The sequence below is a fragment of the Maylandia zebra genome, linkage group LG20 (assembly GCF_041146795.1).
Source record: "Maylandia zebra isolate NMK-2024a linkage group LG20, Mzebra_GT3a, whole genome shotgun sequence".
In the NCBI taxonomy this organism is placed as follows: domain Eukaryota; kingdom Metazoa; phylum Chordata; class Actinopteri; order Cichliformes; family Cichlidae; genus Maylandia; species Maylandia zebra.
In genome coordinates this window covers 16868915-16884855 of record NC_135186.1, presented here as the reverse complement: position 1 = coordinate 16884855, position 15941 = coordinate 16868915, and the positions used below count along the sequence as shown (strand labels likewise).

The window sequence follows — 15941 nt, the reverse complement described above, 5'->3', positions numbered from 1 at the left end:
GGGGTTGAGTTTTGAAATTTACATTTATGTATATGGAATTTCCCTAATAAGATGGAGCGGCCGAAGAGTGAACTGTCAAAAGTACTGAATATGACGTCACTTATTTATGTGCGACTGTTTAATAATCACACACACACACACACACACACACACACACGGAACTTACGCAAAGCAAAGGGGGGGGGGGGGAAGACTCCTACAAGAACATTTCAAATCATTAGCAAAGCACTTTTATTAAGTTAGTCATGAATCGATAAAAACAGCACATATCTGCCAAACATTTACAAGCAAGAGAATCTTTACTGCTAAACAAAGTTAAAAGAACATAACCATTCTGTAAACATGCACATTAAATATTGTGATGAGTAACCCTTTCAGTAGTAGGTCCTTGTGCAAATCAGTTTACTATTCCACTACAGGAATCCTAGGGGTCTCAAACAAGCATCATAACAATCAAATGTGTATCTTGTCCTATGAGGATGAGGCAAATAAAAACATTTTGCGGCTGCCTTCAATGAACTCTCATGGACCAACCGTGCAGATAATGCAGCTGGTGGAGAAAAAAGCTTGAGCTTTGGATGTTACCCACCTGAACACAAAAGAAATGTTTCAGTAAGAAGTTGAGCAAATAGATTGAGTGTTTACTGCTCAGACTTTATAGTAATGATGCTTCTTTTACAAATATCAGCAGTGGCTAAAGCATCATAAAATAATAAGGTAAGTCATATTAGGCACTACTTTTTACAACCCAACTGCCCAATCACTTATGTTGATTTCTAACAAGAATGTATCATTTTGTTAAAGAAGTGTAACCAAAATGGTTTGACTGACTGACATACATTTAAATTCATATTCATGAGATGTTTAGACATTCTGAAAAATAAAGTGCTGTCCATTTTTATATTTAGTTATTCATATAGTTTATGTCAACAGTATTTAGTTGATGTACCAACCTACTGGTTTTTGTGTGGTATTCTAGGACATTTGTGAGGCACTGTGCCCCTAGTCCCCTGCCTGCCAGCACAAAAATGACGTCACCGACAGGCACACATTTCACTGAGAGACTTCTCCATGGCATCCTTGAGGCAGCATGCCACTTGTTAGTGGTAATATCATAGTATTCTACTGAGTCAAGGCCACCTGGAAAACAGGGAATCCCCCCCCCCCCCAAAAAAAAAAAAAAAAAAAAAAAAACCCCCACACACACACACACAAACCACCATGCATTATACAGACCTACTAGCTATGGCCATCGTGATAAACTACAGTAGTACTTTGATTCCTTAACACCATTTTCTTTACCAGTTGACCCTTCGCCTCCAACAGCATAGATCTTGTTGTCGATAACCACTAGCCCATGGTTCTTCCTGGCAACCCTCATTTCATGCAATTTTCTCCACCTGGAAGGTTGTAGCAGAAAATAAATATAGTGTAGAGGAGAAAAAAAAAATCTAATGCGTATTCTTGAGAGTTTTATGACCCTCTGAATAAGCTTTTAAGGGAATTTATTCAGCAAGATTTTCAAATGTTTGATAATGACAACCTTGGTGCCGAAAACCGATGTCCAAAGCAAAGTGTCAAAAACCCTAAAGTTCCCGGAATTGTCATTGAAATCTGGTTCAAAATTAATCTCCAGATTCCATTGTTAAAATGTGCAGCTTCAAAGCAGAAATAGACTGGTTTACACCCACGTACAAAAACTATTCTATAATCAGTTTCTCTGCTTTGACATGAAGCCTTGAAAACCACCAATGGTTACTTATGCTATGCCCCAATTAAGGGGCTGCATGCTTCGGAGGCCGCATTTGAAGGCCGTTTATGTCACAGCCAGGCAATGAAGGCTGCTCCAAATGAGTCCTTCATTTCCCTGGACTTCGTGGCCCAACCTATCCCAGAATTCATAGCACCTCCCAGCCAATTCCAGTTTCCAATAATGGCGGAAGCTAACTAGTTGTAATATTACTCTTTTCAATACTTTATTATAAAAATATTATTAATAATATAAAAATACTTTTCAAACACTGCAATGGCAGAGGAGCCTGGCTAAAGAGTTTGAAATATTACAGTTCTCTTCCATAGTGTTCATTTTGTCGTTTCCCTTGCTCACCCCAAAAAGTCACAGCTGATAGCTGCCCCATCCTGAGCCTGGTTCAACCAGAGGGTTCTATCTGGTTAACAGGAGTTTTTCCCTTGCCACCAACACCAACTCTCTCCACTATGGTAGGATCTTTACTATATAAAGCACCTTGAAGTGACTGTTGTGATTTGGTGTTATATAAAATAAAACTTTAACTTGACAGAGTTTGTACCAACCAATCATCCTGCTCCTAGTATTTTATTAGCATTACTTAGGACTAATGAGAAGGTATTGGCCATGTAGCCATACAATCTATGGATGAGCTTATTAACAATCTTGATAATGTATCAATTATATAATTTTATTATATAAATAGAATTAAACTAAAAGTTCAGAAAACTTTACTTCTGACTTCGAATTTGGTCGAGATTTTTAGAAGATGCATTATGGTATTATTTTGAAATCCCATGTTTTCACAAGTTTTGGTGTCCTTGTTGACCACCTGCCGGGGTGGCTATAAGATCCACTGTGCACTGGGAGAAACCTGGAAACCATGTATTTTTACACTGGCGTCCACTGTGGCCAGTACAACAACAGTAACTTTTGTGCTTACTTATGCAAGATTAAAGCTACGTTCACACTGCAGGCGAAAGCTGGGAACTGTGTCATAACTTTCAAAGGAGGTCCACAGCTGACCCACCTGCAAAAACAATACATAATATCAGACTAAAACTGCTGGGAAGACAACGTTGGAGAAACGTTAACATTTTATTTGTACTGTATAACCTGCAGATTCTGACAGAAATCTGCAACTATCCTTTGAAGCACCGCTCCTCTCTTAAACAGCAATAAGGATCATTATTAGGTTATTTACATTATTATGTAAATAACAAAATAACTTAAAGCAAAAATTGGGAAACATGAAGTCCGAAGTCTTTATATTAAGGGCCATCAGTCAAACAATATAGTTTGCTCTGGGTCTAAACAGAGTGCGTTGTGTGTGAAGTCTTCTTTTGCGCATGCGGCCGCTTTGAGCGTTCACACTAGAGCGCGTTTGCTGTCGCATTTTATTTGTAGTGTGAACGAGCAGACAAAAAACAAAATAAACAAAAGCGGATTTGATCAAAAAAAAATTGGAATTGAGCATTAAGACCTGCAGTGTGAACGTAGCCTAATACTTCAGCTGCCACTTTTCTTTTATCTAATTCATCAAAATTCCAGCGTAATGCAGGAACACCATGCACAATCGCCAGTGACACTGGTCAGTCATGCAATAAAGTGGTATACATTTAGCTTTAACTTTGCTAGCCTCCTGATGCCCATTGATTCATACACCTCCTTTAAAGCACAAAGTCCCAAATATTGCAAACATACACAGACAAAAAAAAAAAAAAAAAAAAAAAAAAAGCAGCATACAGAGCTGTAGTGACTCACTGTTGTGTGCTGGGGTCATAGACCTCACAGTTCCTGAGGACTCTACCAGAAACACTGTTGCCAGTCAGTCCTCCACAAACATAAATGAGCCCATTGGCCTCCACTGAGGCATGACTGCAGCGGGACACTAGCATGCTGGTGTTGACCTGCCATGACTCTGTCATTGTGTCATAACTTTCAAAGAGGTCCACAGCTGACCCACCTGCAAAAACAATACATAATATCAGAAACATATGCTTGCAGACATGGCTAGAAACTTTCCCCACTGATAACAAGTTATACTACATTCATAGCAAAACTATAGCAATTCACTGCCCACAGTCTCTTCAAGAGATACACATATCACCATGCATACCCGCTTCTGATCCTCCAGATGTGAAGATCTTGCCCTCAAAAACACAAGCAGACATGTTCTCACGAGGTGTTGGTGGCCCTGGCCTGGAGCATCTATTCCTCAGAATGTTGTAGAAGTCTGTGTGTTTGATGTGAAAGCTGTGTGAGCCACCTAAAATGGAGCCCACCCTATTCTGGCGTTTTGACAGTTTGCAGTTGATGCTCATCCAGCTGTAATCCTGAATGGAAAGCAATACCAACACTTGTGTAATGATTAGAACAGACCTGCTATTGTATGGAACTATTGAAAGAAAACAACAAAACAAACAAACACCGAAGATTAACCAAATCGTTATTCTACTAATGTGCACCACTATTTAGCCTCATTTACTGTTTGTTGCTTCGTGCTCATCTTCTCAATCTTATTTCCCCTTAACCTTCCACCAAAAATGGCTGGCCTGCCTTGAGCTGGAAGTCACTTTGAGAGTTTTTCCTCCTTATAGTAGGTTAAAGGTAGCTCATATGTAATCAGTGGGATTCCTCTACATTTACCTAAGGTGGCAATGTAAATAATCATCAAGCAACTGCTAAAAAAGCACATACCCAAACGATATTACACAGTCTGAAGTGATGCCCCTGTGGCTAGAATTGGTAAATATTTGTTGTTACCTTGGGGTCAAAGTAGTAGCAGCGGTTACCATTAAACAGACCAATGCAGTTGTCGTACTTCTTGCGACGTGGTTGGCTGAGCTCTCCAAGGTCCCACATTGCACCTAAGGCAAAAAGCAATGAGGGTTTTTTTGTGAATGAATAGAGCCATCTACACAGTGGAAAGCAATATCGCAACTATTTGAACTTTGCCTGTGTCACGTGACGAGCCAAATTACCAATACTGGCCATTTAGAGCAACAACATATACATACACACAAAACCCAGAAAATATTCCAGCAAAACCCTGGAATTCAATTAGCCACAATATTATGTTGAACATGTATAACAGGTTTTACTGAAATTCATCAGTTTAAACTTTTTGCTTCCATTGAATGATGCAGATCATTTCATTGGGAATGTTGGTTACGCCACTGTTCTTGCATGAATGTCTTAAACTTGAATTTGAGTGCAAGCTCTCCATTTTGCTACTCACGGGTGATCATCTGTAAACAGTGTGGGTTGTCCTGGAAGAGCGGCTCAGTCTTTACAGTTTCTGACAGGAAGGTTTTGGGGACCAGAGGTAGGCGAATGCACCTCAAAACATCCACAATATGCTGTTGTCTACTTGGGATGTTATACTTTAGCCAGCGCACTGCAGCATCATAAACCTGAATGGAGCAACATGTGGGAACAAAGGCTTTCTACAGTGTTTTTGTTTTTAAACTTGCTTTAGTTAAATTTCAGGTCTAGTTTGATTTCAGTTGGCTACATTTTTTTGTTTTAAATATAAAATTTTAGTCGACACTGTGGTACCTGTGTCTCACAGTAGACAGTGAGTTTGTCCTGGTGCAGTAGTTGCGCGAGCTGTGCAATGTCCAGATTTAGAAATTCATCCAGTCTGCAGACATCAGTAAAGTGGAGATAGGAAAACTCCTCTGCTGCTGCCTTCAGCTCTGGACAGTTCATGCGGTCTGAGAGTACTGAAATGCCTGCAAAAGCACAGAACAGGAATCACTCAAAGAAATCCACAATGGCAGGTCTGTGTTTCTGTTGTTACCCAGGCAGTTTGTTGCATCAATCTGTCCAAAAATGAACTTCGCACACATCATCTTCACTGGTTCAATCTGGTACTGGTTGGCCACATTCAGCAATGACTCTGCATTAGTACTGTCCACTGTGATTCTGGGACACGGCAAAACACAAAGTATGAAAAAAGAAAACAATCTTTTATTGCCATATGATGAGTGTACTGCAAAGTAAGGTTAATGCACTAGTTATGTTAAGGCTTTCTGGTTTAAAAGTGAATAAAAAATGCCATGTTCTCTCCTATTCTTTTATTTACGGCATGTGTTTAGAGCCAAGCATTTATAAAAAAATAAATAAATTTAAAAATTAAAAAAAAAAAAAAAAAAAAAAAGGCTTGCTCTTAATCCAGTGCATTTGTCTGGCAGAAACCTTCCTTATGCCTTTATCTGCATGAACCTGTGTGTGCTGTGACTCAGCCACAGAAAAATGATCACACTTAAGTTCTTGTGAAATATCTAAGGTTTTCATTCCATGGCCAAGCATTGCACTATTTCACACTTTTCAGCAGAAGAGAGATCCTTTTTCTTTCCCATATAGCTTGAAAATGGTGGTCTGCTTAATAATGTGGAACATACTCTTTAGTAGTTTTTCCCCTCTAATTAGGCTCACCTGGTAAACTAATAGTCACAGGTGTCAGAGATTGATTTTAGTGATCCAAAGAGCACTGAGACACAGTGCCATCCATGCATTTAATTGAAAAACATCATATCTAATCTTTATGACACCAAATACAATTTTCATAATAATTTGGAACGCGGTGTAGGGATTATTCTGTGCAGAATAAGACTTGTGACACGTCAAAATCCCATTTTATGTGAGTGCACACAGAGTCTGAAGCAGAAAGCTGGCTTAAAAGAAAAAAACAAAACAAAACAAAAACTGCTAACCACTATTGTGATACCCATTACCACTGACTGTAGTTTTAAGCTTTGTCAAGCCAGTTAACACAAACAAAGCCTTATTGGGTTCAACTTGCTTCACAGTATAGCCCTGTTTTAAACACACTTACTGTGAGGTATAAATATATTCAAGCAACAGCTCAAGAATCTCAGGCTCAACACTCTTGAGCTCCACCTCAGGAGACACAGACTCCTTCATTCTGGCTGAAAGTGAAAAGAAAATCAAACAAACAAATAAAACAATTAACAACAATTAACAGAACTACATCAACAGCCATACGCGTTTCAGAAATTAGCCATCTTTGTTGAAATAAACCATTGAGCTTTTGTGTTTGAAGCCAAATGCAGTCCATTTTGTTAAATGAAATGTATATTGTGAATTAAAAGGCAGGCAAGCAAAACCAGAGTCGATTTACCATTATGTTTCAACTCACACAGTTACTTCATTTTAGTCTTTACAAGATATTTACATTTTGGCTCACATGGTTCTTTTTCTATTTTACTCAACCTGAGGGATGCTCCTCTGATGTTTCTCTGGAGACAGTTTTGTAGTAAGGCCTCAAGGCAGAGTATTAATGTGTGTTCTTTTGTGTAGTTTTGTGTTATCCTTACTGGTGAACATAAGTCTGAAGACATGGCTGGCTGCAGCTAGCACTGCTCTGTGTGCTGCAAGGCGTTTTCCCTGAACCACAAGGGTCACATCACAGAGGCTGCCCTGGAGAAAATCAGTCATCAAAAAGGTGTACTAGATAGCAAGTTCAACTTTGTCAAACTTTCCTTGTGTTTGACCTAAAGCCCCAGTCAGAGATTACCAATGTAGCGACGCCAATTATTTAGTCGGGTAAATCAGAGTTTCCTGTGTTACTTTTGTGACACAGGAAATTCATCAGTAAAATAACATCAGTATGCGTCGCTAACCCGTCAACCTTGCTTTGTACTACAAAGCACAAGAACCAAGACGGGAACAACCACAGTCGTGCCTTTTGGCAGCATTAGTCTACAGGCTTTTGTATTCTTAAACACCCACCTGTTTTCTCACGTGGTTAAGGAATCCCATGTAGTTGGTCAGACATGTGCGCTCTCTGATGGCACTTTTTCTGTTATTTTTCTTGGCACATGATGAGGCCATCATCCCATTTATGTCGGCGCTACTGTCAGAAGATATGTTTCAGTAAACAGTTTCTCTCAAACTCCTTCCCTTCTGCTGCTCTTGAACCAGGTGAGCAACACTCAAATTTCCTCAGACATGCAATATCAAAGATGTCGATATCAAAACACAAACTTGCTTTCACAGCACTACTGGGCCACTTGTTACTTCCATGTCTGTTTTATGGATGCAGGAGCTTGACAGGTTACAGAGAAGGAGATGCCCCAACAACTTGAAAAGTGAGACGCTCTGGAGAGCACTTTCCAATAGCTTTGTTTCTTGTTCTAGCTTCTTTTATCCCCCTCCCTTCAGTTCAAACACACATAGTTCAGGAGAAGACTAGCTCTTAACTGCCTCCAGTACCAGTACAAATGACGTTGGCCCCCAACAAACAATGTAGAAAACAATTAACTAATTTTTGGGAGAAGTCAGCTGGAAGGTAGTGCCAAATCCTAATTACATAAAGAGCAATGAAATAGCCAGACATCACCTAGCAAAATACTTCTATTGTTTTGCTATGTTTGATTGGGTAGGACCTTCAAAGAAAAAACAGTCTACACAAACACTTGAATATTAGCTGGCATGCTATCCATTGCTAGCATGCCAGCTAACTCTAACTGGCAGACAAGAAGAAACGAGGGAGGAATACAGGGCACGCGCACCACAAAATGGTGGCTTTAAAAAAGCAAATCAGTTACCTACCTGCACCCGATCTCTCAGATCAAGTGCAAGAAAGCAAAGCTCACTTTTATACTACAGGAAGTCCCGCTTTGTAAGGGTCAAGGCCGTGACCTTGTTTACATCCGTGCCATACTTGCCACTTTTAACTCAAGAACACTCAAACTGAGCACGAGGCCCGGGGGCGGAGTCCAAGTGTTGGCGTTACTGCATGGAACGTGAACGTTGTAATGTATGCACGAGACACTTTAACATTCCACTGGCACAATGTACATTTTCAGACTTTAAATGTAAAATTTCCAGATTGTTTTATTTAATATACTTAATGTTTATAATTAACTATTTACTGTATATAATATCCTGTTTATGCACAGTAGTAGAGGACCGTTTCAGTGCACGTCGTACTCTAAAGTCTAGTAAACTCTAGTAAAACTATGCATGTGACAAATAAAGAATCTTGAATGAACTTGTGGCACAAACGGAGCAGCCTTTCCGAGTGCTCTTCTTGGAAACTGCGGGAAAAAAACAAAAGAACTAAAAAAAAAAAGCCAAACTGAAAGAAACTAGATTTAAGAAGAGATTTGAGTTCAGATTTGTGCAAAAACTGTTCATTTTCAAGAAAAGGTTATGCTGTTTTAGCTTAACATATTCACTTCATTCACCCTCTCTGTTTATATGCCACTATTAGAGTAGAATAAAACAGTGTTTATTTCTAATATGTAAATATAGCTAAAATAACAAGAAAAAGAAAAACTTTGCAAACACACAAAGACGTGAAGTTATCATGAATATCTCTACATCCATACGTCTATACTCAAAGGAGTAGAATGAAGTTTACACTTACTTATTCCTACCTCTTTACTAAAAATTCCATAATTTGCAAATCAGTGTTCAGAGTTTGACATATTATCCATTTAACTAATAGTAATCATTAAACTCTGTCTATCCCATAGTGTGCCATTTCTCCCCCAGTGTCTCTCTGCTCTCCTCTCTGTCACCAGCCAATTGTGGTAGATTTCCTCTCTGAGCCTGGTTCTGCTTGAATTTCCTTCCTGTTAAAATTGAGTTTTTCCTTCCTACTGTCACCAAGTGCTTGTATATTGGGCATCTTCTGATTATTGAGGATTCTTCTTAATACTATTGTTACCCTAAAACACCACAATGTGACTTTTTGTGAATTGGTGCAATATAATTAAAACTGAACTTAATGGTGCAAGTAGGATATAGTTAAGATATATTTTGTAATTATGTGAAAGCATAGTATATTACACTGAAGAATACACAAAATGTACAACTTAAAATTAACTTTATTCAGCTGTGAATAAAAAAATATCCAAGCTCACATTATGAAAAATACTTATAAAGGCCCCACATGCTTAGCCTGTTCACTGATTTGACAAACTGATTCAAAGCTAAGCTTCCAGAGGGAAGTAAACAGGCTGCTGGTCCTTCAGAAAAAAAGTGTGCATGACTTTATTGATTAAAAAAAAGACATGAAAAACATTTGACTTCAAAATCATTGCGTTTACCAGCTTAACATACATCGTCACATGTATGCACATCTAAATTCCCTTAAACATCAACAAAATTACAACTTTCAGTGCAGGTGTTCACATATGGATTTTGGTCCTGAGACCTTTAAACTGAGAGGTAATGTCTCCTCTTCCCCTCTCTCGAACTGGTATATACAGCAGGCTCAGTTACTGTGATCTCCATGTTATGGAAGTTATAGAGGAAGGAAAGGAAAGAGCAGCAGAGCGTCACTGCTGAGTGTGCATTCACTCTTTTACAGTTTGTTGAAGGCAGTACCTAAAGGAAATGTTAGGGAAGTGGCGTGTTTTCCTCAGGAAAGGAAAACTGGCTTCAGTATGGGGAACCAAAAAAGGTTGATGCACAAACATGAGAGGGAACAAAGACATTAGATCACTTGATGCTTGCTGTCTAATAACTTTTTTTCTGACTAAATGTAAAAATGGGGAGGGGGTTCTGCTTATACTTTTAAGCCATGTTCAGCTGCCAACCCCTGTTGGTTGAAACCCTGAACATTCTGTTGATTATCCCATAGATGCAGAGCCTAAAAACTGGTATTTCAGACAGTCCTTACAGTATACATTTATGCCTCCTCATTGCAGTATAGGTTCCACTTGTGTACCACAAACAGCTCAGAGTGAATGTGTGGCTGACTGATGAACACTGTTAAAACATCTGCTAATTTAACAGTTTTTTACTCCCTAAAAAACTGTATTTGCATTATAATAGCGTTTATTTAAATAGTGTTTCCTGATAGCAGCACTCTCCATGTTTTAACACACATAACCCATTCTGAAAGTAGACATGCGTGTAGCCTTAATTTATAATCTTACTGGACACATTGTGAACCATTGTGTGAGATCTGAACACTCTCTCGCCTCCTCATGACATGTAATTAGAATCAGTGTTCAGAGGACGAACGCCTGACAATCAGAGCTCTTCTTTGGCATTTGATTTCCCCGGCTTGTCCATACCGAAGAAGGAGGAGGGAAGGCTGCGGACGTCCCGCTCTCTCTTCACAAAGGCAGAGAAGGAGGAAACGCAGTTGCCAATGAAGTGGTCAGACTGGCCTAAGATGTACAAGTCCATCTGGGCAAAGTCTGGCTGAAGACTCACCACTTTCACCTGCAGAGGTCACAGTGGAAACCACAAATTAGACGGGCTTTCCTTCAGGTCTCGCTCCAGATCTTCGGGTCTTAAAGCAGGGAATTCCTCCTCTTAGAGGTACAAAAATTGTAGCTTTTATGTATCACTTTATGGTGGAAATGTCTTTACTACAAAAAAGAAAAATACAAAATTGAAGTATAATGGAGTAAGGTCACATGCAGCTTTCAAATATTTTATCGTCCTATAGATTACATATGTAAAAAAATGAGTAGCTTTATGATGCGTTCCATTTGAAGTCAGAATATCCAGTCCCCAGTCTGAATTAACAACTGGAACACCACCTCAGCAGCCACACCAACCCCGACTTCACAATTCAAGATGGTGGCATGAACGTAATCAGCTGTGAGATACTGAAGCTGGGATCTGACTATCTGACTTCTAAGGTAAATGGAGTATGAAATTAGCTCCTCCCTTTAAACCAGCATTTTCTAACTGGCTGCCCCTCATAAACGGCATGTGGGTGAAGCTTCTGGGCTCACAGCCAGCCAGATTATTTTTAGTGACTCTGTAAAGAGTTTGAAAGGTTCTTAAGTTCTCACAAACCTCCCAGCCCCTCAAGTTAGCATTAAGGACAAAGATGCCAAAACAAGCTTATGACAGACTTATGAATTCTCCACACAAGAACCCACCTTGCCTTTGAAGAGCTTTTCAATGTCCTGACTGTGCGATTCAGAGTCTGTGGCGATGTAGACAGAACGGGCGTTGGTCTTCTTTACCCACAGCTTGACAGCCCCACGAATCTCTGTTAGGTCAGGGAGACACATGGCCATAGTGAGGGGCAGGGCTTTTTGACGGTTATACCCGACGCACTGAGGGGAGGCCATGAAATGAGGTCCTGCATCGCCATTCTTCAGCAGTTTGCAGGCATTTTGCTAGAAAAGGAGACAAAGATTAAAAAGTTAGAATATAAACTGTACAGACTATAAGGTTTGACTGTTCCCTCACAATATATGGATACAATGAGCCAAAGGGGAAAAAAATGAATACAAATATTTCATTTATCGACCTCATTTGTGTCCTTGTTTCATTTCCGCATAGTTTCTTTTATGGGCTTGCTCCTCCTCTGTTGTCAGCAATGTTCCCTATAATTTTTGATGTGTCTGAGCGAACACACAAACTCCCTGAGACCCCGTTGGACCACTGTGACCAACAGCAGACGTGTGCACTGTTTTCACGCCAGTATCGAATCCATCCAAGTTACATGGTTTATTAAAATAATCAAATTACAGCATTTACATTTATGTTATACTACTTTTAATTAACTGCTTTAGCCCACTTACAATGAAAATTAAAAAAAAATCTTGTTCGTGACCTGTGTAGTATGTTAAGTAAAAATAACTTGAACTCCAATTTGGAAAACAACACACTTTCTTTCTTTTTTTCTTTTCTTTTTTTTATAAAGCTCTGACTTGTATTATGAGTATGAGTCTGGGAGACTGGGCATCTGGGACAGAGTCCTGTAACTCTCTGTCTGCAAAATACAGTATATAATGACCAATGTTGGGCAATTAATTATATAGTTACTTCTTCAAAAAAGTAACTGAGTTATGCAAACAAAGGTTTTTGCAGCTGTTTACCTAAAAATGCAGCCAAGGCATTTTTTAAAATAAACATTTCAAACTATTTACAGAACAATCAGCTGTTCTGCATCAAATTTGATGCCACACAAATTATTTGTGCCATTCCAAAAAATAATTTCTGTCCACTATGAGATAAAGGAGAACAACAGCCTGATACCTGCAGGCCTGACAACAGGAGATGTATCACTCCTGTAACACCTCATTGTTCTGACACACACAACAAAACTATTGACTACATTACACACTAACTACACAAGATTTGCGCTAAACATCTCAAATCTCTCACATCTCAAAACGCCGCCGTCACTCCTAAAACTTCCCCCCCTTCCTAAACAACTAGAGGGAACATTGGTTGTCAGTAGATTTTAGTCAGTCATCACTGAGCCTTGCCTTCCTTCTCTCACCCTGGTTGGGGTGAGAGAAGATGGCCCCGCCCCTCCCTGAGCCGGGTTCTGCCGGAGGTTTCTTCCTGTTAAAAGGGAGTTTTTCCTTCCCACTGTCACCAAAGACCTTGCTCATAGGGGTCATGTGACTGTTGGGTTTTTCTCTGTATCTATTATTGTAGAATCTACTGTACAATATAAAGTGCCTTGAGGCGACTGTTGTTGTGATTTGGCGCTATATAAATAAAATTGAATTGAGCCTCAATGATGCACTGAATGAATATTCATTTACTGCTATGAACAAACCCAGATTGGGACTGAAACGGATAACCATTCACACTGACATTCATACCTATGGCCAATTTAGCTCTCTCATGAAAAACAGACTGTGCAGAGACACTTGGACCATCACAGGTATGTCTGTGATGCAGCACATGAATTCACCCAGAAGCCCACCCAACCTTCTGTTTGCAAGTGCTAGCCAATTAAGAGATCTGTGGCTCTGAAGGAAAAGGAGCTAAAACAACTCACTTTTTCAGACTGAGGGGCTGCACATAAGAGAGCATGTGAATAAAACCCTCTGTGTCCAGGCTTGTCAAGCTTATCTCACCCAGTCTATGCCAATCCTCAGATGGATGCCAACATATGGCCTGGTCAGCAAGGTGGCAATGTGCTCTTCTCCCTCCTTCACCATCTTGTCTGACCAAACTATATAGCGCTGCAGGCCCACATGCTCTTCTATCACTGGAAACTGAGCTGGAGCCCCAGGCATGGCCAGGACAGGGTGCTCAAAGGGAGGAAACCTAACCCAAGAGCATGAAACAGTGGAATAGTGAATGAGGTAGGTTTTTTTAATGTTTTATGTCACCTTTAATAATTCTGTGTATACCTGCACTGACATGTACTCACTTCTTCATCCACTGAGGTTGGTGATAGGCACTGAAGGAAATCCCACCAAATAAGACAGACTTGTCAAAGTCCACACCGGCATAGTCCCAGAATGGCCCAAATGGGTTCCCATCCTGAAAAAATAAATCGGGATAATCTGGCCATATTAGAATGTTCAAACAGGAGCTTCTGATCAATATACAATATATAATCTGTGGACTGTCCGTGGACCGCCAGAGGGCAGCATTTCACCTGTGGCTAATCACATTAAGCCAGATAAGGTTTCTTTTAGATTCTAATTCACCTTCATTGGGCAGGACTTCTTGTCCTTACTCCGATGGGCCGCCGTCTCAAAGCAGTAGGCATTCCTCTGTCCTGAAGGCCAGTATTTGGGGGCTAGCTTCTCCATGAAGTCCTCCAAGCTGATCACACGGTGGTAGGCAGACAAAGCCTCCAGCACGAAGAACTCGCTGTAGGGAACATGGACCTGAACAGAATACATAAGAGTGGAATAAAACAACACAGCCACCTTAAGACTTGGTGTGTAATAGCTTTAACAAAATCACATTTGTGTTAGACAGATATGCTCTAGCTATTTATGTATATTTTTGACAAGTACCTGCTACTAAAGCTTAGGGCTGCAGTGCATGTGTGAAAAATAGCTTTATGTCATTTGTTCTGATATACAGCGTGTGACCAGTACCTCTGATACTTCCCAAAGGGATACTAAAAGTACACCACACAGTACACTTAACAACAGCTTTGCTCTCACCTTGCTGCCTGGACTTACATTGGTGTAGGGGTGTGTGTGATGGCGGTACACTATCCAGGGAGGGACTGCCAGGGTTCGGTTCAACATCTTTGCAAAGGCCAGAGATCCTAGGAAGTGGTCAGCCTGGTTTCCAAAGCGACCTGAATAACATGCATAATGTGCATAAAGTTGCACTTATCTATCAGTGTAAACTTTGTGCTCCTTCACATGGCATGTGTGACATACATTTACTACAAGGAAGTTCGTTGTTTAAACAAGTTAACGAGGCATGAAAACATAACTACATTATAGTCATTTCATTGCAATGGATGGCCAAAAGCTAGGAAAACTACGAAAATGTCTGTAAGCCGCTGTTATGAGTATATATACATACACACACTTTTACATTCTTAATATCTGTTCTAAATTTACTAAATCTTATTGTTGGTAAGCAACAGCAGGTCACGGCATCGCTGTCTCGTAAGTGCATTAATGGAAGGGAAGCGTGTAGTAGAAAACTAATTTTAGAACAGATCATGCTTAATCAGCTGACAAATTTTACGGAGATGCCAACTTGTGTTTTTGCGTACAGCTCTTCTGTTAATTTTTGCAATGTCCTTGATTTAAGTAAGTTTCTTACTTCATTAGTAGTAGGAATGATTAGTATTTCTTATTTCATTCGCTCTAAGGGCTGAAAGCGCCCCTCCTGTCTGAGCATACAAAGACATATATTTTAGCTGCTCAAATGTTCTCCAAGTTCAGCGTTTATTTTTATAAGGTCCTCTCTACTCAGCTTCACTGTAAAAACACTACCTCCGAAATAACAAGCACCCCCTGGGACAGCTCCTGGCTCTGTGAACTCATACATGGGCATGAAAAACTTTTGAACTCGCTAACTGTATTACTCCGGCAGAATGAGCGCATGTAGCTACAAAGAATGATTTACCCATGCACGGGCAGTACAAAACGTAGCCATTCGCATCCCACTGCAGCTCTTCGGCAAAGGTTCGACAAGTTTGGAGTAGAAGTGATAAGAATAAACATTTTAGTGAAAGACCGTCAATGTTCTGTTGTTTAACCGCCATTGTGCTTCATGTCACATCCCACAATTCCTTGGGTTTCTTTCAATAGTTCAACTCAAACTTTGCTGCCACCTACTGCACTGGTGCTAAAGTGCACTCCTGGTAAAATCTTTGGTCTTTATCGAACAAAATGGGTGTATATCCAAGTAGAAAAGAAATACGAAGATCATAAAATATCAGGTAGCTATTCCTCGCAGTTTGACATTTTAGGGATTTGAAACAGTGAAACTTTTTGTCAGATTAAAGATGTTTAAC

The 15941-nt window shown here is 39.9% G+C and overlaps 2 protein-coding genes across 6 annotated transcripts; both read right to left on the bottom strand.

Moving 5' to 3' along the window:
- Positions 1-207: 207 nt before the first annotated feature.
- LOC101485441 (kelch-like protein 7) lies at positions 208-8476 on the bottom strand. 4 transcript variants are annotated; one of them, XM_004573439.4, is made up of 13 exons: positions 8330-8476; positions 7508-7631; positions 7093-7195; positions 6591-6684; positions 5553-5677; positions 5309-5484; positions 4989-5163; positions 4514-4617; positions 3867-4083; positions 3512-3713; positions 1303-1400; positions 954-1140; positions 208-589 (listed from the first exon to the last, which is right to left on the bottom strand). In XM_004573439.4, exons 2-13 carry the CDS (start codon positions 7610-7612, stop codon positions 523-525), a joined length of 1653 nt encoding a protein of 550 aa, XP_004573496.1. In that variant the 5' UTR covers positions 7613-7631; positions 8330-8476; the 3' UTR covers positions 208-522. The 4 variants fall into 4 exon arrangements, with proteins under 4 accessions (XP_004573496.1, XP_076734599.1, XP_023010436.1 ...); XM_076878484.1 differs by having other exon boundaries at positions 958-1140; positions 7508-7628; positions 8330-8472; XM_023154668.2 differs by having other exon boundaries at positions 7508-7628; positions 8330-8471.
- Positions 8477-9594: 1118 nt separating this feature from the next.
- On the bottom strand, positions 9595-15714 carry pofut1 (protein O-fucosyltransferase 1). Of its 2 annotated transcripts, none has more exons than XM_004573437.2 (7): positions 15551-15714; positions 14644-14765; positions 14158-14340; positions 13875-13987; positions 13576-13768; positions 11632-11874; positions 9595-10960 (listed from the first exon to the last, which is right to left on the bottom strand). In XM_004573437.2, exons 1-7 carry the CDS (start codon positions 15687-15689, stop codon positions 10766-10768), a joined length of 1188 nt encoding a protein of 395 aa, XP_004573494.1. In that variant the 5' UTR covers positions 15690-15714; the 3' UTR covers positions 9595-10765. The 2 variants fall into 2 exon arrangements, with proteins under 2 accessions (XP_004573494.1, XP_076734572.1); XM_076878457.1 differs by lacking the exon at positions 9595-10960 and adding an exon at positions 10985-11109.
- Positions 15715-15941: the final 227 nt, after the last annotated feature.